This window comes from Oryzias latipes, chromosome 13, assembly GCF_002234675.1.
Source record: "Oryzias latipes chromosome 13, ASM223467v1".
Taxonomy (NCBI): Eukaryota; Metazoa; Chordata; class Actinopteri; order Beloniformes; family Adrianichthyidae; genus Oryzias; species Oryzias latipes.
In genome coordinates, this window is record NC_019871.2 from 16,358,639 (window position 1) to 16,380,580 (window position 21,942).

General features: G+C 39.0%; 1 protein-coding gene across 1 annotated transcript in view; it reads left to right on the top strand.

Annotated features, from left to right (window-relative positions):
- The first annotated feature begins 443 nt into the window (after positions 1–443).
- Positions 444–21,942, top strand: part of cbl (Cbl proto-oncogene) — a 30,127-nt gene continuing 8,628 nt past the window's right edge. Inside the window, exons 1-10 of the mRNA XM_004075681.4 lie at positions 444–1,499; positions 6,559–6,806; positions 15,800–15,946; positions 16,611–16,767; positions 18,178–18,299; positions 19,194–19,331; positions 19,704–19,791; positions 20,312–20,443; positions 20,579–20,797; positions 21,327–21,458. Of these exons, the coding sequence (XP_004075729.1) occupies positions 1,353–1,499; positions 6,559–6,806; positions 15,800–15,946; positions 16,611–16,767; positions 18,178–18,299; positions 19,194–19,331; positions 19,704–19,791; positions 20,312–20,443; positions 20,579–20,797; positions 21,327–21,458 (1,530 nt within the window). The 5' untranslated portion in view covers positions 444–1,352. The remainder of the gene's footprint in view (positions 1,500–6,558; positions 6,807–15,799; positions 15,947–16,610; positions 16,768–18,177; positions 18,300–19,193; positions 19,332–19,703; positions 19,792–20,311; positions 20,444–20,578; positions 20,798–21,326; positions 21,459–21,942) is intronic.

Sequence of the window (21,942 nt, forward strand, 5' to 3'; positions counted from 1 at the left end):
TGAAATAACCTGTCTTTTTCCAAGACAGGGCTGGCTAACCCTGGTCCTCAAGAACCACAACTCTGCCTGTTTTCCGGCTCTCCGTGGACTGCTTGATGCTGACTACCTAGTAATCAGGTATGTTCAGTGAATCAGGATGTGGAATTCCTTGAGTCAGCTAATCAGCAGCGAGCTGATCAGAGAGAACTGGAAAATATTGGCAGGGTTGGGGCTCTTGAGGACCAGAGTTGGCCAGCCCTGTTCTAGGACATAGTTTCTGCAGAGTGGCAGGAATTCAATCAGAAACTTAAAAAGTTGCAGGTGGGACAGTTGGCGTGGAAGTAAGCCTCCAATGATTTCCCATCATCCTATTGTGTACACTCTCTCCCAATAGCTTGAGAAAAAAGCTAGAAGAACATGTTCAAATCACCAAAAATGTTTTTTTCATTGGAGTGGCTCCTTAACCTGGTCAGTGTAGGAGTTAGTTTTGTGAAGTCAGTGTGTCTTCTACAACAAAAGCAGCCTCCTGATGTTGTGTAAATGCAGCCCAGACGACAGAGTGTCTTCAGGAACGGTCAGATGGTAGGCGTGAATGGAGGGGGGAAAGGGGGTGAACGGAAGGGGACGTACAGGAAAGGCTAAGGCCGCATCTACACGTCACATGGCCAGCAGAAAAGACTGGGCAATGTTTAATACCAACAATTATTTGTTCACCCTTGTTCCCGTTTTGAGTCGCGAAACTGTCGCAGTTTCAAGTGTAACTTCCTCCTCCCTGAGGGGTGTTTGTCGTCAGTCTCTCAGCCCGCAGAGCGAGGCTGACACACAGCCCGTGAACTTCCCGTCAAGACGCGGCACAAGCGAAAAGAGCTGCTGCTCGCAAAAAAGAGGAACGACATCGGCAGTAGTCAAAAGTAAAAGGTGCGCACGAGTCGAAAACAAGAACCTCTGGACGGGGAAAGAGCGCTACAGCCTTCTAACGGCGGGGACGAGCCTTGTACTCGGCTAATTAGCCTGCATTGGTCCCTGCAGAAAGGGGCAGAAGGAGCGCGAGGCTGCTAGCTGGAGAGCGCGAGGCTGCTGGTGTGTGAGTGTCCGCCGCGACTGTTTCACCCACAATCTGGACACTGTACTATCAGGGCAAACCGGTGCTAATTTTCGCAATGGGAGCCTTCATTGGGTAGTCCCCCTCCCTCCCCGTTTTACCCCCTTCGGACCCTGGCTAGGATACGCCATTCGGGCGCTGTAGGGGGGTACGAGATCACCGTCGCCGGGTCGCTCTAACTCTCCAGGCGGCGGTTCGGTCTTCCGGACCCCTTCCCTGCTTCGCCCATACGCCTGGCGTTCTGGTCGACCCCCCCCAGCCGAGCCCGAACATGGCAGGGAACCTGAAAAAAGGTGTAGGGATTATCGGAATGATGAAGGATGCCTTCCAGCCACACCATCACCATCTCCACTCCCATCACCAGCCGGGGGCCGTTGACAAGAAGACGGTGGAGAAATGCTGGAAACTGATGGACAAGGTTTGTTATGCAAAATATTAACTACCTATTAGCTGACGCCTCTCATTTTAACCAGGGCAACTTCGGCTAAATCATAGACTGTAGAAACATACACAGTCAATGGGCTAAACACAGCTAGTGACTAGCAACGAGATGGCTAATCTTCGCTGTCTGATGCTAATGTTGAGTTAGCTAAGTTAAAATATTGTTAGCTCACTTTAGCTAATTCTCCAATTTACGCCTTATTTCTGTTTCTATTTTAGACTAACATTACCACAAACCTAACGACAAAAGAAATACGTGAACACTAGTGCACGGGGGTCTAATAACCCGGGGCTAAAGGTAGTTGTCCAAATGTTATCCAGCCAATTAAGTGTGTTCAATACACTTGCTAGTTGAATATACATGCAATATATGTATAGACTTTTCACAAATGCAGATTAGTGGGAGCAGCAGTGGCATTGCACTGACTTGACTGCTGCTAGCTTAGTCAAGTCCTTCCCTTCTAGTTATTGCTGAAAAGTCTCCACGGTCAGCCTTTAAACACTCATGTCAAATCATTGAGCAAAACGGAGCGTGTCCGTGTAACTTGTGCTCTTTCTTGACGAGGGAAACTTATCTCTCACGGTTTTACTTCTCGGGGAGAAAAGTCAAAAGCAGTTTGACCTCCAATTTCCTGTCTAATTAAACAGCGTCTTGTGTCTCTGCTCTCCTAGCTGAAGCGTGCTCTGTCACTGACGTTGTTTCACCTTAAAGCCTAGGCTTAGTACAATCAAAAGATGAACTATCTGTTGTGCAACAAATATTAAACTGTAAATATATATATATTTAATTTAAAATTGTTGTCACAACTCACGTTAGTAGTAAAAATCCGAGCCATGTTTGAAATATTATGGCTTTGTCCAAATTCCCTCTCTACTCCCTAACTATTAAAAAAACTAAATAGCGTGGGACTATCCAGTGCCCTGGGTTTTACGTTTTTTTTTTAAAACAGCAAATATGACGTCACTGATTTTCACGAAGTGAAAACCTAATCAATACGAGTATTTTATGAAAACTAAATATGAATTCCCTGTGTTCTGATGATGAAAACGTTGATGGTTTATTTGAAAAAAATACATTTTTTTCACAAAAGTTGTTCAAACGCAATGCATTGTGGTCTATTTTCCCATATCTTATGTAGTGCTGTCCATACCATACCAAAAACCAGTGTGCATCTATGCACACTTTGAATTTTTTAACTATTGACTGATAATAATCAATAAATATTGCATAACATACTGTTGCACAAAGCTTATTTTCTTTTTTGTAAAGTTTAGGTTTACTTTTGTAGTTTGTATTGGTACCGAATTGATATACAGTACACTATTAATCCACGTTGGGAATAAAAACCCTTTTCACTATCAGAGAACGGCCCCAAAAAAGTCTGTCATTCCTAAAACGTCTTGCAGAACAGCAATTTCAGGAGAGGCAGATGTGCCTGCTCACAGCTAAGACAGAATTTCCCTGATGTGAACATGTCTTCGTCTCATTAACCTTTAAGGACAGGAGCTTGATGCAGAAACGCTGGTCTTTGGCAGGTATAAATGTGTCCGAAAAATGTACCAACATAGGAAAAAAGTGGAAAGAAAGGCAGTTTTAGTTAGAGGCAGTGAAGCTTTGACTTCAGGACTGCGCCTTTAATATGTAGGGATGGTTTAAATCTTTAGATGCAATGACATTAAAGTGGGCCAGCTAAAACATGCTTTTTTTTCTTTTTTTATATATATGAAATGTTTTTTGAGGTAGCAAAACCTTAAAAGTAAAACGCATGCCAGGTGGAATATCTGCATCTATATATCTATAGCTATATATGTTAATAAACGGAATTAAAAGAAGAATTAAAAGAGTCATAAGACTCAGATATAACTTTGTCATTGTAGTTAGAAAGCATTTAATCTCTTAATTTTTTTGCAGGTTTTTTTTGTGTGTGCGTTCCGGAGTTGTGGCCTCTGACCAAAAGATTAAGCCAGTCAGGGTCAAAACTTTTGAAATTGCAGCATTTCATTTAAACCACCATCACATGTTCCCACAGTGCTTTGTCAGTGGAAAGAACCTGTATGTAGTCAATTCTTTGACCCAGTCATTTTTAATTTTATTTTTTTTAGATGTTGCCAACAGGTGTTTGTTCTAAAATGGTATCAAAAATGTTTTGTACTGGTTTCGAAATTCTACAATTTTCTCCTAAAAAGGATACATGTATTAGCAAACAACAGGACAAAAGTTTTCAAATCTGTTAAGGAGCTTTGCTAAATATAGTGGTGATCTATCCCATTCCATTGTTTTTGTTTACATTAAAAAAATAAACAAAGACAAACATGTATGACTGCCAAACAAACAATTTATAGAAATTGTTGTTTTTTTTGTTATGTTCTAAATTCTAAATTAGATTCATGTTTGAGTAATTGTTTTGTAGCCACTTGAAGTGGGTGTGTTTGTCTGACACTCAGAAAGGTGCTTTAATTCAATTGGACCAAGTTGTTTGTGGATAACAATCCAAAAGTCGTCCTGTTGCCTGATCAAAACTTTAAAATGCTTTTTTTTTTCAGTTCTATTTTATTTAGCTTTAGTCATTTTTATTTTTTTTCATTTTGTCATATGAACGTCAATTCCCGTGCTGTTTTTTTATGGATTTCCTTTAGCTTTAAAAAGGGCCCACTTGAAGGCTTAACACACTTTTATAGTAAAAATTTTGGTTCTGATGTAGTGCTTTACTCCTTACCAGGATTGGTTATCTCTAACTTTAGCAGGTGTCAAAGTTTACCAGAACTTTGATGCTTGTGAGAATGAGGGACTCAATTTGCTTACACATTTTCACTGGGGAGGGTTCACCTCAATGTAAGTGCTGACACACATGGACTGAAGACAGAGCAAAAGAGAGTAAATGTCTACACACCGTGCATTTCAACTAAAATAAGCCCAAAGTTGAAACCAGAAAAGCAAAAATGATGAGTTATCTGTTACGTACGCATATTGTCAAAAGACGAAGTCCTTAAATGGATTTCTTCTAAGTGTTTGTGTGTGTAAGTTTGGGTTAACCAATTGAAGGTGTGAATGTTTTCAGCATTTCCTCTGATCTATGCTGATCCTCTGAAATATTGCAAAGTAAAAGCACCTTTATATGTCTTCTAGGATTTCAGAAATTGTCCTCTGCTCATCATTTCTGTTTTTGTTCTTCACATTGTGTAAAGCAGCCCAATGTTGGGTTCCAACATGCATCCAGTGGTGGTTGGTTTTTGTGTTTTTAAGACTAAAATAGTTGAAACTCAGGACATGTTAAGTTATAACAGTTTTTGCATCCTGTTACATCAGTTATATTGTCTATTTCAGACTATATCCTTTATCTTTGCTTACAACACTTGTATTTGGGGAAAGAAAGTAAGATCATTTTTTATAATTGTAATCCTTAAATGCCGTTTGCCAGTGTCATCAAGTGGTCATTTGATTATAAAACAGAAAAACATTTGACCTCTAAACTGAATTGGTCCTATAAAAGCCCAGCGAACAGTTGCTTCAGATGGAGATGGACGCCAAGAAGGTGTAATGACCTTAACCAAAGTCACCTGTTTTAAATTTAGTTCTGGTTAAAAATAAACTATGAAGTTTGACATTTATTTTAGCAACCTTTGATGTGCTAATGATGAGGTTTGAGTGCAGCGGTCACAAATGGTCTTTAGTGCAACATGTCCAAATGTAGCATTCTAACTAAAGGGCATTTTGGTTTATGGGACTAATTTTAACACAACTGAGAAAACATGAGCTTGTTAGAGAAATGTAAGTAAAGATGGTATTCAAATAATTTGCCATTTACCCCATACTTCAGTATTGGTTGCTAATCTTAGGGGCATTGGAGATAGTTTGCCTTTTTATGTTTGAATGTTGGTTATAGAGGGAAAAAAAGACTACTAATAAGAAAAGTCTATTTTTGATTCATGAAGTGTTGATACTTAATATTAAGTCATCAACACAAGGTTGTTTTTTAACCTTTAATTTTTTTTCCCCACAATGCCAAAGTCCTGACTTTTATAAATGACTGGCAAGGAAATTGACAGCAACATTCCTGTAAAGTAGTTCCGGCTGTATTTCTTTCTTACACACGATCTACAAAGAATGAACCATATCCTGCTGCTGACATGCAACAGTTCGGCCGCTAGCTGAGGTTATGTACCCCTGCTGTTAAACAAAGAAGTCTTGACACTGACCCATCCAGTAATGAATAACTGCAACCATGCAGGATTTTTTTTTTTAAAGGGGAATTACACAGCGCAGTGAGATGAGTGAGAGATTGGTTGAACATTGCTGAAGATCAAACTCGTGCAAATGTGCTTAGCCAAATGTGTCCAGTTGTTCTGACCAGACATCAGACATAACCTTGTTCTTCACTTTTCTTTTTTTTTTTAGTTGTAGTAATTCAACCATCTCTTGTTGAAAGAGCATGATCACATTGTGCAACAGTCTGTGTTATCTGTTTAAATTTGCATAGCAGCCGTATTCAAATGTTAAATAGGAAAAGGAAAAAAAAAGAGGATGTGCCGATTTGAAATGGGGAACTAAAAAATATATAAATAAATAAACGCAGCGACGGCCTATACTAAAATGTTGACGGACCAATCTATCTGTGTCGGGGAGCAGAAAAATGAAGAAAAAATCGTTTTTTAAAAATTCCTCTATGGGTTTGCAAAGTTCAGAATTTAAACAAAAATTGAAATGAACCCCAAAAAGGGAGAGTATCTTCGCTGTTCAGTTTGTGCATTGAATGTGTTTCATTGTTGACTATCATGGCACTGAAAGCTCAAGCCTTGGTGTTCTGCATTCTGTAAGGAAATGCTTTGTGTTTAAGGTGATACTATTGGGTGCTGTTATATTGTACCACATCCTTAACTTTAAAAAGAAAGCTTTACAATATACAATGTGAGAAGAACAATGTACAATAAAAACAAAGCACTGACATTTGTTCTGTCTTCGCTTCACCTGTTTTCCTCAAAGCTCACTTCTAAAAGCTATCTGTATCTCATCCCCTTTGCCTCATCTGTCTCTGCAGGTGGTGCGGTTGTGCCAAAACCCCAAATTGGCTCTGAAGAACAGCCCCCCTTACATCCTGGACTTGCTGCCAGACACCTACCAGCACCTGCGTACCATCCTGTCACGCTACGACGGCAAAATGGAGACACTAGGGGACAATGAGTACTTCCGGGTCTTCGTGGAGAACCTGACTAAGAAGACCAAGCAGACCATCAGCTTGTTTAAAGAAGGCAAGGAGCGAATGTATGAGGAAAATTCTCAACCCAGGTCAGTGAAGTGGGAAAAAGTAGGCTCTTTTTAGTCTACACACTTTGATTTTTTGTTGTTTTTTTTTAAGTTTATCGTCAGATTGATGCCTAAATTCATTTGGTGTTTGTTATGAATAATGCCTGTGCAGAAACAATGCGAAAAATATCCATTCCTAGACCCTTGGATGGTTGCAGATGAAGATGAGCCAAAACACAATGAGAGACGTTTTGTGGTTTGATTGAGCATGTCAACATCTGTGGTTCCAATGGTGCTACAGCTACAGCTGTCTGCCACTTCAGTTCTTTTTTTAATCTCTACCATCTCCTTAACTTTGTCATGTAGCTGTCACATTTGCATGCTCTTCTTGCTGTGGGTGTTTTTCTATAGAAATAGGTGAGCAGAAACCATTGCCATTGCTCAAATGTAGCTTGAAGATTGGAACCTGAAGATACTGAAAATCATCTGGAACCACAACATTTTACCACTTGCTCAGGGTGGGCTAACTAGTATTGGGTGACACGTGTTTCAACCCGTGCTATATGTTCAGCAAATAAGTTATCACAAAACACTATTGGAAAAAATTATGCAGGTTTATCCAGTCGAGCCCAAATATATACGTAGTCATATGGAAGTCAAGTCCTCAGTTTGTTCTTTCATAGCTGCAATGACAGAATAGAAAGTCACCCGTGGTGAGAGGAAGCTTCCATTTTAGCATGCGCTGCCGTCATCATTAGCAGCTTCGTTTGTTTATAGCTGTAGTGATATTTTGTTGAGTGACACCTTTATTTTCACAATCAAGTTACTTTATTGCACAGAAGCTGCTGAAACAGAAATTCCTTCTTGAAACAGAGGAAATGTGCGGATGCACACACACAAACACACACATTAAATACAAAGACTGCTTTTGTATGACTGGAGAAGGCAGTGTCTGTGGCACTAACCAATGGTTTCAGCCCACTTAAGAATGCTGTAGAATCAGCCAGTGATGTTCGGATGGCTGGGAACTAACTAGTATGTGGAAAGAGTCGTGTCGTAGCATTCAAGTCAGATAAATAAAACCGTCACAATGAAATGGTATCTTATGGTACAAAGAATATTTGAACTCCTCAGTTTTTCCTCAGCTTGAAAGCTAATATCATTTCTTTTTTCTGTTACTCCAATCAGATTTAGTGCTTGGTACTTTTTTACCTAAATGACTCAGAACAGCACCATGGCTTGTTGCTTGGTACATTCAGTTTTGAGCTATGCTTCCAATTTCGTCATGAGAGATCTAGACTGAGCGTGGGTGGATGTGCTGCATTATGTGCTGTGCAAACTTCTCTGTATTCTCTTCTCTAGAGACCCTTTATTCAACAAGTCCCTCACTTTGTGATAAACTATACCGATTATTCCAGAAATGAAGCAGGGGGATGTTGTAGAATAAAACTGTTTATTTGTGAAGCAACTGCACTGGATTTTGTTTGGTTTTAGTAGCAAAGTTGCGGATATGAAATTTATGTTAATACAAACAGAGGGATCCAAAAGAAAAGGATTACTATCTTTTAATACCAAGAGAAAGTGAGAGTATACTGAGATCCATGTGAGGAAAAAATATAAAAATTTAACCACACAGCCTATAATTGACTCAACAGTCGGTTCTTCCTCCTCGTTTGCCTCACTGACTTCCTCCTCTAACCCTACATGCTTCTCAACTGAGACATTAATTTAGAGAGCAACACAGAAATTGGTACTTACTAAGTTTTTACTGTCTCCTCCAACCAAGTGTGAAACATTTTCTTTCAGCTTGTCTTAAAACTGAATCAAATCGCAACCCAGTACTGCCTTGTTAACTAAAACACCATTTCCTTGAAACTGCATTTATTAGTTCTTCCTTTTTAGGTAATTTCTGCTCCTTTAAGTTGTGCAACAGTAGTCTGACGTTAACGTAGTTGTTGTATTTTATTTTAACTTTTTGAAGGAAAATAGAAAAGTATCTGTTTGGGTTGGACTATAGTTGTAGGATTTCTTGTTGGATTAAAGGGTTTTGTATTATTTACCTGCAACATGATCTAAAATTGGCCCAATCATTTGGTTTCAGACTCAGTCAAAATAGGATTTTGCGTCCTGATCAGGGATAGGATATTTATTTATTCTCAATGTTATGATCAGCGCTTTATATTTTAAGTCTATTATTACAGATGAATACTCTTGTAGTAGTCTTCATATCATGAACGAAACACAGCATTTTATTCTTGTGAAACGCAGATGAATGCGGCGCTAGTTTGAGCTGGAGGCACACAAAAACAGTTTGGTAAAGTTGGCAAGAGTTTCACAGATTGACTTCCAGGGTCAATAACTTTAAATATGTATTTAAAACTAACAGTAAGTGTCTCCTACACTCAAACAACAATCTACAAAGGCAATTCAAAAGAAAAAGATTGGGCATTTTTGGTTCTTTTTGATGAGAACGTCCCTGTCCGTGCGGCTGAAAGAGATGACAGTGAAATGACTGCCAAGTGACCATCTGCTCCAGTGCAAGCTCCAGGAAAAAGTAAAAAATAAAATATAACAATCTCTCAAAAACAACCAAAACTAAGAAGTAATTGCACTGATATTATATATCCATGAATAATTATCATCATATTCATGCTACAATTAGGATTTTGGAAGAAAGCCTTTTTTGTTCTTGTTGTAATTTTTAAGTTAAATATGAATCACATTATGATCAGAAGTGTTCAGTAGTTCTGAAGATACTACATCTTCATTCAGCAAACTTTGTAGAATAACTAATTTTCACCTAATAGTTAAGTATTTTTTTATTTTTACTTGATTGTTAAAACTTCTTCATCCAAATTCTCTATTTAAGTGTAAAATGATCAAAGCAGGTCAGTAAAATAAACATCCCTAATAGATTACACAGAGCACAGTCTTAAAGCGCTGTACTCTATATTAGGTGGTTTATCGATGTGCATTCAGGCTTTCTCCACTCTGGTTTTATTCAGATATTCCATCAGGTCAGAGACATCTCTTGTTTGCTCTTAACCTTTTGGCCACTTCGGCTTTGTATCTTGACCATTGTTGATTGTCTCAGTTAGTTACAGGAAATTTTTAATCTCTTTGGCTTCTGGGTAATGCAGCTGCAATGTGAGCAAGTCTGTAGGATGTGGTTTTATGCCTGAGGATTATCCTACTTTTGTAATTACTATTTCACTAAGCTTGCTGTAAAACATTCTGACCATAGATACATTTTGTTGACCAAATTAATCTTTACACAACAACATAAACATGTTCTTGGTTTTGTGTAAAACACAAAAAAGCTTTGACTGCCTTTGTGTTGCTTTTTTCTTTATCAACTCAACAAAATGAGATATAATGATAAGAGTTCATTTTGGTTGGTACAACACTCACATCTTGCCTAATGAACCTCAAATTGATTAAAAAAGTTATATAATATAGCATTAAGTTGGTTGATTAGTACGTTTTTTTACACTACCTGAAAAGACAAACGGTTCATGTTCTCGCACTACATCTGATATCTGAAAGAATTAAAAAACATTGATTTCAAGTTTTGTTCACCAACCCTAAGCTATGACCTCCCAGTGTATATAAAGGTATCTAGCAATAACTAAGATCTATAGTTTGTCCCTGAGAAACCAGTTCTTAACTTTGACTATCTGCAAATACATCTTATCATTACAGAATCCTTTGTGGTTGTTAGGAAAATTACTACTGTCTTTACACTAATGTCAGATTAAACTGATAAGAAGTAAAATTTTGCATGAAAATCATTCATCCTCCTATCGGCAGCTTGGAGTTTTAATGGAAAAATATAGTTTTCACAAACATTATTAAAAGAAAAGTTGTGTGGCTGTTTCTGCACACAGCTTGTATGTCCCAGTTGTGAAGTTGTTCTGATCTGTAACAAACTTTACGAAATATTACAGCTTTTCTTTTTTAAATCAAAATCATGCCAGCATGGCCTAAGTTTGTCCTTTACACCATTCTGCAATATTCAAACCACAATGAAGAGTTGTGTCTTTTTTGTGGTAAATAATCAAAGTCCATGTCTTGTTTGTGTGGGAGCCATTGTGAACTTTCACATCTCTACTTCCTTCTTACCGGAATCTCCACTTGGGTTTTGTGCAAAGCAAGAGAGACAAAGTTAAAAGATGAAATGCCTCTGCACCACTACAAGTGGGAGACAGAGTTTGATATTGGGACTTGAAAGTAAATGAGGTCAAGTTTTAATTGCTGGCATATCAGCCAAATGGCTATCAGTGGGGTAAATTAAGTAAAGGCTTCACACTTCATACATTTCAGGTGTTTAGGTTTCAGTTACCTTTTTTTTTGTTCTTTTTGCTGTAGCTTGAGGCTTTTGTGTGTAGATATGTGCTGTTTGTGTGTTCAAACACAAACAACAGAGTATTGTGGCTATTTACGTTATGCGAGTAGCAGGGAGCAACCAATGTGTATACCTGTTGAGCTATTTGATTTTTATAATTAGAATGATGCAAATACCATTTTGGCATACAAGCCACTTTTGTTTTTATACATAGACAACTTATGTAGAACTCAGATGTACAGTTAAAAGTTGAACTTTAAAAATTTATGCTAAAAACATCTGGTCCGATTGCTTTGCAAAGATCTATTTTTAGAGGGCTTTAGGAGGGTTTAGTTGCGGAATGAAAGCTTACTTTTCACTGAAGCAGTCGCAATTTAAAATATAAACTTATTGGCACATGAGGAAAAGAACATCCTCTTTGATAATAATTACTATGGGCTCAAAAGTCTAAACAGAATACAATAATACAATAATTTCAGTGTGGTCTTGCAGCACTAAACTATTTCAAATCCAGTAAACTCCATGATTTTGCACTGACATTGCCAGTATTTTGCAATTAATCTTAAACATAGTTTAATGTAACCCCGCTTTTTGGAAATGACGACAATGCAACAAACCCTGAGTAATATGTATTGGCACACAGAAGAACATTGACAGTGTCTGCACAATCAATGGAGATTTGTGTTATGCATGGAGGGGAAAAGTGTGACTTGCAGGTTGATCTGAATGTATTAGGACATAAAAAAGTTGCTTTTATATTAAAGCAAACAAGAATCAATGCCCCTAGAGGTGTCAGCTACCTAATTTCTTTGTTTAGACCACAGCTCACATTAGTTTCAAATGTACCAGATGTGCCTCCAGATGAGACTATAGTGGGGACCTACAGCCATATGCATAAACAGTGAGACTTCTGTAGAACTTGTACAAAAGCAGCGATCTTCTTATCAGAATTTGTCCGCCCTCACCCTGCTCCACGGCTGCCATTTTTGTTTTTCTAGACTTCTTTTTTCACATTTGTTGGTGTGCATGGTTCCTCGCAGAGAAAATATCTGCAGTACCTGAAATGAAAATCCTTGCATTTCTTGAAACAATTTAAAATACAGAAAGTGAATTTGTTTGCAGTAACACACCCCTGGTCTTAGCTTAGCTTTTTTTTAATTTTTTAAATATAGAGGTCTGCAGTAGCTTTGTTGACTAGCTGTATTTATTTGAATAGCATTTGATTTGTCTTGAGTAGAAAACATAATAAAGCTGCATGACAGTGCCACAGCTATTTGTGAGTCGGCCAAACTGACCTTTACTAGCTGTGCTGCGTTGCATTAACAGAGTGTGGTGCGGGTTGGCTTGCTGTGTAACTTTATCAAAGACAGCAGGAAACAGGAAGGGAGCAGCCAGCTGCAAGGTCAAAGGTCGTTGTATTGAACGAGGGGGAAGGAGGACAAAAACCTAGTGTTCGGGGGGAAAAAGACAAATTTTCCCCTGACAGTGACACTAAGGACATATGAGTGTCTATGTTGGTTTACTAAACCATCCTACAGTAGTGAGCACCTCATTCTGCAGTGTCACTCGCTATTGGCACAATAGCTTAAATAGCATGAACAGTTGTAGGGGTTGGCAATTAAAGTGTTGGCCACTGCCCAGACTGCACACAGCAGAGATGGAGAAGTTCTTTTTATGTCATTTAAGGATATAATTTATGTGTTAATCATCTCATGGCAATCAGGCAGGTTTTAGGTTTATCTATTTACAATTTTCTTCACAGCCAATGGCGTTAACCCCCAAAGGTAAATTGATCAATTTGGCTGTAGAGAAAGACTTTTCAGGTAGTTACTGTTTGCTCTAAGTCCAGTAATTATTCTACTATCTAGGGCTGTACACTCTTTGTTTGCAGATATATGCTTTTTATTATGCAGTTATTGGGATCTGTAGATAAATAAAAGGTTTGCAGATATACTTACCAACTGCACATAAGACTCATCCTCACACTTTTCCTTTTTTTTTTCTTCAAACCTGCAGTTTGGACATGTACCCACAGTTCCCGGTGCTGAGGAGTTCTGCCTAACTGCCAAGATTTGCATGCCTTTAGTGTTGGTGCACACATACAGCCAAAGCAAAATCCCAGTTTAAAGACAGTCGGTATTGTGGATTACATTGGCTTTTCCCAATAGTTACCAAGTGCCAGAAACCATTCTTGATTTAATTTTTTAAGAAACGTATTGGCAGACAGTGAAAACAATCTTTGGTTTATTGTCTTTAATGGCGTTTTTTTCCTGTTTTTAAAAGCTGAGTTGGACTGAAGTGACTCCTGAGGCTTGAACTAGGATAAATGTAGTTTGTTTGACTCTGAACTGTGCTCTTGTTTGGTTTAGTGTTGATTCCGTTTTTGGTCAGATTCATTAGAATTTGAAACGTGAATTTTTTTTGACAACTTTTGTAAATGAAAATAAAGATTTAATTACACATTAAATATCAAAGAGTTTGTGGGTATTGGCCTACGTGTTTGAATATATCAGCGTTTGGAAACTGGCAAAAATCAAGCCTCTTGGCTCCTCACTCCTTTCATTTAGTCGGCATTTATTTTTCATGAAGCTTTGAGGCATTGAGCGTTATTCGACCTTAATGGTCCGGGTACTGACGATGTAAAGATTTGTAGCATTGATTTCTCTAGATTCTAATACAATAGATTTTTTTTCTTTTCTTTTTAGATTATATCTCTTGTAGCCAAGTGTATAATGAAGACTTATGTTGCTGTTCTCTGATGAATGAAGCTTTAATTTATGTGGTGAGATTGAGTTTGTAGTGATGTATTAATATGAATAATTTAAATGAAGAAAATGGCAACTGATGTAAATCTTGAAGGGGTTTCTTTTGCCCAGACTTGACTGACGAGAAAGTTGTCTTCGTGCGAACTTGAATGAAAGCAAGGCTGACAGAAGGATGGATGAGACTGCAGCTTTTTAGGCTCAGTTAGTCAGCGCCGGCAGGAAGCAGAACAAATGAAGGCTCGCCTCCTGCCGAGAATATAGCTGCTGATTAAAGTACACAAATGCAGCGGAGGGAAAATAAGCACTCTTACTTTTCATGAGAAACTTGACAACTACCCTGTTGGTTCCTCTGGGAAATAGTAAGACATTTGCTGTAATGATAAATATTGCTGCATTCATCATTTATGCCTTAATGTTTTGCTGCAGAACATGAGGAAAAGCACAGTGAAAGATGAAACATTTGGCTGCACACATAGAGAATTTTGACTCTAAAACACCTTTTCTCAGCTATTTACTCTAAAAGTTTCAGAAAGGCATTGAGTCTGTCTCCATTAACTAATCTAATTCTTCCATCTTCTGTCACTGTCCTTCCTCATTCGCTCAGTCCAACCCCCCTTTATTCTCTGTTCTCATAGGGTGTGTGCCGTGCTTTGGTGTGGGGCAGCTGCAGCAAACGGCTCCTTTGCTGTCGACTCTTTCATGCATGCCAATTCAGTCTGCCCCACAGCCAGGAACAGCCTCCCTCTGTGCTGCCATGCTCTCTCAGTATGATGCATCGAACAGTGCTGCAGTGGTGCGATGACATTGTGTGAATGTACTTCCTAGTCGCCTTTTTTTTTTGTGTGTGGCTTCTTCTGTCTGGCTAACGTCCCTCCCATTTCTTCATTTCTTCACTTCCTCTGTGTCATTTTCCTGTCCTACTCATTTCCCCTCGTGGTGCCGTTGATCAACTCAGGGTAGCACTGCACGGCGTTTTGGTGTGGAGAACAACGCTAAACAGAACAACTTTTACTGCCTGCTCTGATGCATTCACCCATACTATGCCACTAGGAGAAGCACTTCTCTCCTTCAATATGCTTTTCAGAACATTATGTAGTGAGCATATTTTCTTAGAAAATTTAAAAATTACTTTTTTTTTCTTTGTCATACAATTAAAAACAGTCACATTCACACATACACACCCCAGCCATACATCCAGAAGTGAAGCTGTGTAATGACCTTGTGATATTCTGAGTGTTAAGTCTTGTCATGTTGTGGAGCCCTTACAGACACAGACTTGGTCAGTTATATCTCTTCTATATTAAGCAAATGACTCTTTCTGTTCAGCTTAACATGCAAAGACCCCCCCCAACAAAAGAAAAAAAAGAGCAGTTGGTGTGGTGTCCCTCCTGGAGCAGTTACAGTCCCTGGTGTTTTGATGTTTGTTTGTTTTTTGTCTCATCCATCAAATGCATAAAAATGAGATGCCACCTGAAGAAAAGAATACTAGAAATGGTAATAAAGGAAGTTTTTAAAGCGACACTAAAGGTTGACCAGACGCGGATACGCTGAGGTCGATTATTTAACAAGTTCTTTTGGCATTTTTCTATTGATTAAAGGCATAAAAAAATAAGATTAAAATTGCTATTCTGAATATCTCTTTAAGTCGTTGTGAATCAGGAGCAGACGACAAATTGGTTTTAGTTGTGACGTAGCACCCACAAGCTCCCTGCTGTTCTCCCTTCTGACGACAAATAGATCTTTGTTTTCATCGTCCGAGCTGGCATCTGGCTCTAAACTGTACGGCTGGATAGCTCCAATATTGCTCGTTGTTGGGATTTTCTTTTCTTTTTACTTCTGTTCTTGTCGTCTGACGGTTGTTTTGGAAGTTCTGAAGAAGACTGTGAAAACAACAGCGGTTAACTCTGCCTTTCTGCTTTTCACAGGCGAAATCTCACCAAACTGTCGCTGATTTTCAGTCACATGCTGGCTGAGCTGAAGGCCATCTTCCCCAATGGCCTGTTTCAGGGGGACAACTTCCGCATTACTAAAGCAGATGCAGCAGAGTTCTGGAGACGCGCTTTTGGGGACAAGTAAGACCTGTCACGCATAATGGGACATTTATCTTTTATTTTGAAATACCACAGTTCAGGTTTTTCATACTAAACATTGTGTGTCATCACCCTTGAGTTCTTCTTATGGAGCTAGTTTGAGATGATTTGGTAAGGTTCATGCCAGCATGTTATTAAAAAAAAAGACAGACATCCGTGGACTCAATAAGTGATGCAGTACAATAAAAGGTTTTGGGCAGTAAGCAACGTTTTTTTGTGATATTCTGTCTCCATGTGCACACTGCTGATGCAGGCTATTTTAATAACTTTCTTTTCTCGTTTTACTTTGAAATTCACTGGCTTCCCTTTTAGTCAGAAGCATGGATTATGCAACACAGTCAGCAAATGTGCACCATGATGAATCCCATTGTTTTTGGCTTTGCAAATGTTCACATGCTATATTAGGAGAGAAATGTGTTGATTTGCATATCATGCAGCAGTCTTTTCAGCCGTGACATTCATTTTTGTGATCCCTGACCTTAACCTGTTTTTGAGCACTCTTTTCATCACAAGGTGACAGAAAATCCCAGTTGCATATGTATTCAGGTTTTTTTTTAGCTAATATATGTAAGGTCCTAATGGGAGGGTATTTGTTTTCTCAGTGTTTTATTTCTCTGTCTCTTGTTTCTGCCCTATTCAATCACAGAACCATTGTGCCTTGGAAGGTTTTCCGCCAGTCTCTCCACGAGTTCCATCCCATCAGCTCTGGGTTGGAGGCGATGGCCCTCAAGTCCACCATAGACCTCACCTGCAACGACTACATCTCCGTGTTTGAGTTTGACATCTTCACCAGATTATTCCAGGTAGGAGAGCAGCATGTTTCACACCTCGTTTTATGAAATCATAATTTTCTCCAATTATAGTTGACCAGCCAAACGTGTAATGGACGGAAACGATAGAGATGAAATGTCATGATGAAATGGCACGTTCTTGCCCGTAAACCTGACAGCACCTAAAAATCTTGAAATAACCCTTTAAATGAATAAGGATGAACAAGTTGGTAGTACCTTGCCTTGTTTTGTTTTTTTCCTTGCGCAGTAGTATTCATAATCTCACCATGATAAAACAATGAAAAGAGCTTTCTCAAGTGAAGCCTTGACAGGACTTTGTGAAGGGAAATGGAAAGATGGAGGAAATTGCACCATAGCTTCCTCCGGTCTACCTCAATCAGAGAAGAACACGATCGGAGTTCTTAAAAGCAGACAGAATAATGATGGAAGGGTTTTCTGGTAAAATATCACCAGTTTATATGTTAGGTCAATAAAAATTCACCCTAACATAACTTAGTTTTGTGCACTTTAAAACCTGCTTTCTGTTAAGGGAGAGAGCTAAGCCTCCCCTTTATTGATTCCCCAATATAGGTAAGATGTCAGATGGATAATGTGAAGCAAAACACAATATTTATTAGTAGCTTAACTCAAGTGTTTTTAACCATATGATGCATGAAACCACAATGCAGACATGATCACTGCTGATGCAAAAGAAGGAAAACACCTCTATAAATATTTCTGGCAGGCTAATGAGCTAATCCTAATCCAAAGCCTCTAACATCACATCTGCACAGTCTAATCTTTATTCTGAGGGACAATGCTCCTTGCTGGTTTTGTATTATGCTGCACTGAGACAAAAGACATTTCTTATGGAACACTCCCTTACACAAAAAAAGCCTTCATCTAAATGTCATCAGCCTTACTAGAGGAAGTGAGTTCTGACCTTTTTAATTGGACTTTTATGACCAGCATTGGGTTTTAATTTAGGATAAATTACACAAAGGGAACTTGTTCTCTTCTTTTATAGAAAAGGCAGGTTTTTTTTTACCTTTGCCTATGACTCGCTACCTTTTTAAGCTTCTATTTAGTCATTTCCTGTGTGGTTTGTTTGTTCTTCCTTTTACTTTAGAATGAGACCTGAAAGCTCAAACCCCCATCACATTCAGTCTGACTTCAATAGTTTAAGATCTGTTTACTTAAAAGGCTTTACCTTTTTTTTTTAAAACTGAATTTTAGTCAAATCCCTTAAAAAATAGTGATCTGTATTGGCAGCTTGTTTATACTTGACAGTGTAAATCATACATATGTTCATTTAGCAGCTGGATGAACATGTTTTATGTGCAGTTTGCTTAGTTGCACTATGCTAGTATTTCCACTCTTTACTATAATAGATGACTCAAGCTTATATTTTCCATTTGTGTGTGTGTGTGTGTGTGTGTATAGCCCTGGTCATCATTGCTGCGGAACTGGAACAGCTTGGCAGTAACTCACCCGGGGTACATGGCTTTCCTCACCTACGATGAGGTCAAAGCTCGGCTTCAAAAGTTTATCCACAAGCCCGGCAGGTGAGGCCCAGTGACCCAAATGCTTTACAGGACAAACACAAAGACACTCCTACGTGTTAGTCAGCATAGTACGCATCCAGGTTGTGGGTAACCACACCTCTCACAGACAGGCACTTATGTTACGTCATGTGTGATTTTTTTTTTTTTAAATTATTATTATTTTTGGGAGGGCTAAATGTGACCAGTTGGGGGGGGGGGGGGGGGGCACTGGTACCTTCCATCAATGGCTTAATTGTGCAGCGTGAGCTGATGTCAGTCTGCAGGCTGGGCCTGCGTCGAGCTCCTCTGACATCTGAGCAGTCACTGCAGCACTTGTGTCCTGTAATTTAGAGTGTTGTCACTAGTTTATTTGTTGGTTTAATGGATACAGAAGTCATTCCACTTTTATGCCCAGTATCAACATAGCTATGCAGAACTTTTAATTACAAGGTCGTATTCTGTAAGTGTGTGTTAAGGAACCCCAATTGCACTCTTTGCTCGAACAATTTGTAGGTCTTGAAGCTAATGTTTTGTTTTTAATTCAATTCTTCTTATAGTGTGACTTTTTAAAGATGGACTTATCATAAATTCTGATCATTTTTGCCCAAAAGGCTCTAAATATAGGATTTTTCTCTTTCCACATGTCATAACATTGTTTGTGAATATGTCATACAAAAAATTGAGATTAAAGTTCCTGTTTTTCTGCGAGGTCAATCCATGGGCCTGCCATGTTTTTCCTACTATGTCACTGCAAGGTATTAGTCAGACACCCAATAACTGCATAATAAAGAAGAAAAAAATCATGCATAAGTACCACCAGTGTATAAGTTGCACTTTTGGGAGAAGTTAATGTATTTTATTTAAATGTTGCATGCAAGTCTTCAGTAGAGAAACTTTAGTCTCATCTCTCCTCAGTTACATCTTCCGGCTGAGCTGTACACGGCTGGGCCAGTGGGCTATCGGTTATGTGACGGCAGACGGAAACATTCTTCAGACCATTCCCCATAACAAACCCCTCTTCCAGGCACTCATCGATGGTTTTAGGGAAGGATTGTAAGTCCAGTTTTTTGGCTTTCTATCTGAACTTTGGAGCTGCTGTTCTGTTCCTCTCAATGACTGATTTATAATGTTTATTTGATGCATCTTCATATGGAAGGCTTCCCTTTTTATTTCCTGAAGTAGTCATGTTTGCATCAGAGAAAAAAAAAATATCAAAGTTTTAGCCAAAAGGGAACCACAGTGTGTCCTCTTCCATGTTCTTTCTAAACCTTGAACAGCCAGACTGTTAATTTTCCAAGTTTCTCTCTGTTTGTCACACAGGCTTAAAACTTTTCATTTAAAGTTATTTGGACCAAATCAAGTACATTCATATTTTTACACAAATGTTTGGAGCTCCTTCACATTTATATTCCTCCTTATTCCCAGCTACTTATTCCCTGATGGCCGAACCCAAAACCCCGACCTGACGGGGCTGTGCGAGCCATCGCCTCAAGACCACATCAAAGTCACGCAGGTCAGATAAAAATCCTTATCATCAAGGATTTTCCACTGTAATTTGCCTCCAAATATGTATTGTATTGGAATTGCTTGTTCATTTGTGTTTCTCTTCCTTTTTTTGAGTTGATTGAATTGTGAGTCGAGTGCTCTTGTTTGCATGTGGACATGAGAGGAGGAGCATTAAAGGAAAAAGAAATTCACCAAATAGAGGGCTAATAAACATGACTAATTTGGTGCAAACATGTCTCAAAGGATTTTTTTCTCCTAGTGAAAATGAATTCATTATTGCATCATATACAAATTATTTGCTGCAATTTATGAGATGAAAATTTTGTTCGTCATCAAAAAGTAGGCGGCAGCTGCTTCACTCACTTCACTTGTGAATTATCACCTGGTGCCTGGCTACTTTAGAGGCCCCTGGATAATGTTGCACATTTTTATTTGTTAGAAATTGTTATATGATATTTTCAAGACCATTAAAAAAATCTCTGGAGATTAAAAAAGATTCTCAGAAAATGTTGTGTTTTTTTCTTTAGGAGCAATATGAGCTGTACTGTGAGATGGGCTCCACTTTCCAGCTTTGTAAGATCTGTGCGGAGAATGACAAGGACGTGAAGATTGAACCATGTGGCCATCTCATGTGCACCTCCTGTCTCACTGCCTGGCAGGTATGAGAAAAGGATGAAAGCGAAGCCTTTCTCACGTTTTATTCATGTTCGAACTTTGAACTGCTGAGAGGTGGAGTCTAACATAATCTCTACATGCAACTGTCTTTTGCTGTGTGTGCCATTACTGGCCTTCAGGAGTCGGAGGGTCAGGGCACGGGATGTCCCTTCTGCCGCTGTGAGATTAAAGGTACGGAGCCCATCGTTGTCGACCCTTTTGACCCCAAGGACAACAGCAGAGGCTCTTGTCGAGGCACACTGGGAGCCGAGGGTGCACCTTCACCCTGCTACGACGACGATGACGACGACAGACTTGAAGACCCCCACCTTATGATGAAAGAACTCTCCTCTTCAAAGGTGAGATTGGAAAAGCCTGAATTTCATTTCAGATAGTCGTTTCTGTTTCACAGAGAGAGCTTTCCTGCTGTTTGCCTTTTTTTTTAAAAATTGTTTTTTGGGGCCATCTTCTGTTTTTCCCAATCTGAGTAGAGATGAAACACTGTTGGCATTAAGTTTTAATTCTTCTAGGACTTTATTTCCTCCTTTCATGCTGCTAAACATTTTTACTGCCTTAATATTAAAGATCTCTGGGTTCTCCACTCTCACATCTTTTATGTGCCTCTGAGAACATTTCTGTGTGCTAAAATAACATTAGCCGAATACCTGAGATCTCGTTTTTGATGTGGTCGCTGTAACCCCCCCTTTTATCTCTAGAAAATAACACTGCCAACAGAGTTCAGCAGGGTTGGTACAAATGGAATAATTAAAAGATGTGAGCATTTCTGAACTCCAGTAAATTAAGCAAAACATGGGGATTTCAACAACAAAATGTTTGTTTTCTGCTTCTTCACATATCATTTGATGATTTTGCATGTGTGTGATCCAGGTGGAACGGCCCCCATCACCCATGTCCTCAGCTCCACAGGCCTCTCTTCCTCCAGTGCCTCCCAGACTCGATCTGTTACCACACAGACCTCCGAGCACCCCTGGTGCTTCCAGTCCAGGGGCCACCAGTAAGGTAGGAGAACAACAGCGGTGCAGACAGTTGCACCTGTGGTTAAAGACCCATTCTGATGAATATTGTGTTTTTGGTGTTTTTAACATGTTATTGTGGCATTTTTCTGGTGATGGAGGACATATATTACAAATATTAAGCTCAAAATTGTATTTCAGAATATTTATTTACTCAAATTGTAGTAAAATAGAAGCAGATGAAAATGCTGCTTGGAAAAGAGATTATCTGTGACGTAGAAACTACGCTGGGCAGACCACAAGCTCCCTGCTCCGAGGCCTCAGCAACAAGGAGGGAAAAGGGGGCGGAGTTAGTCCACCAATGGTCCCGCCCAGAACTCTGCAAAAACTATGTCCGAAAAAACAAAACAGTTTTTAAGATTTTAGCCAAAAACTACATAATCATAGTGAAACAAAGAACCGCTGGGAACGCTTTGAAAATAACTCTAAAGATGATCAGAGTGGTCAATGGGTTAATTATTTTCTGTCCC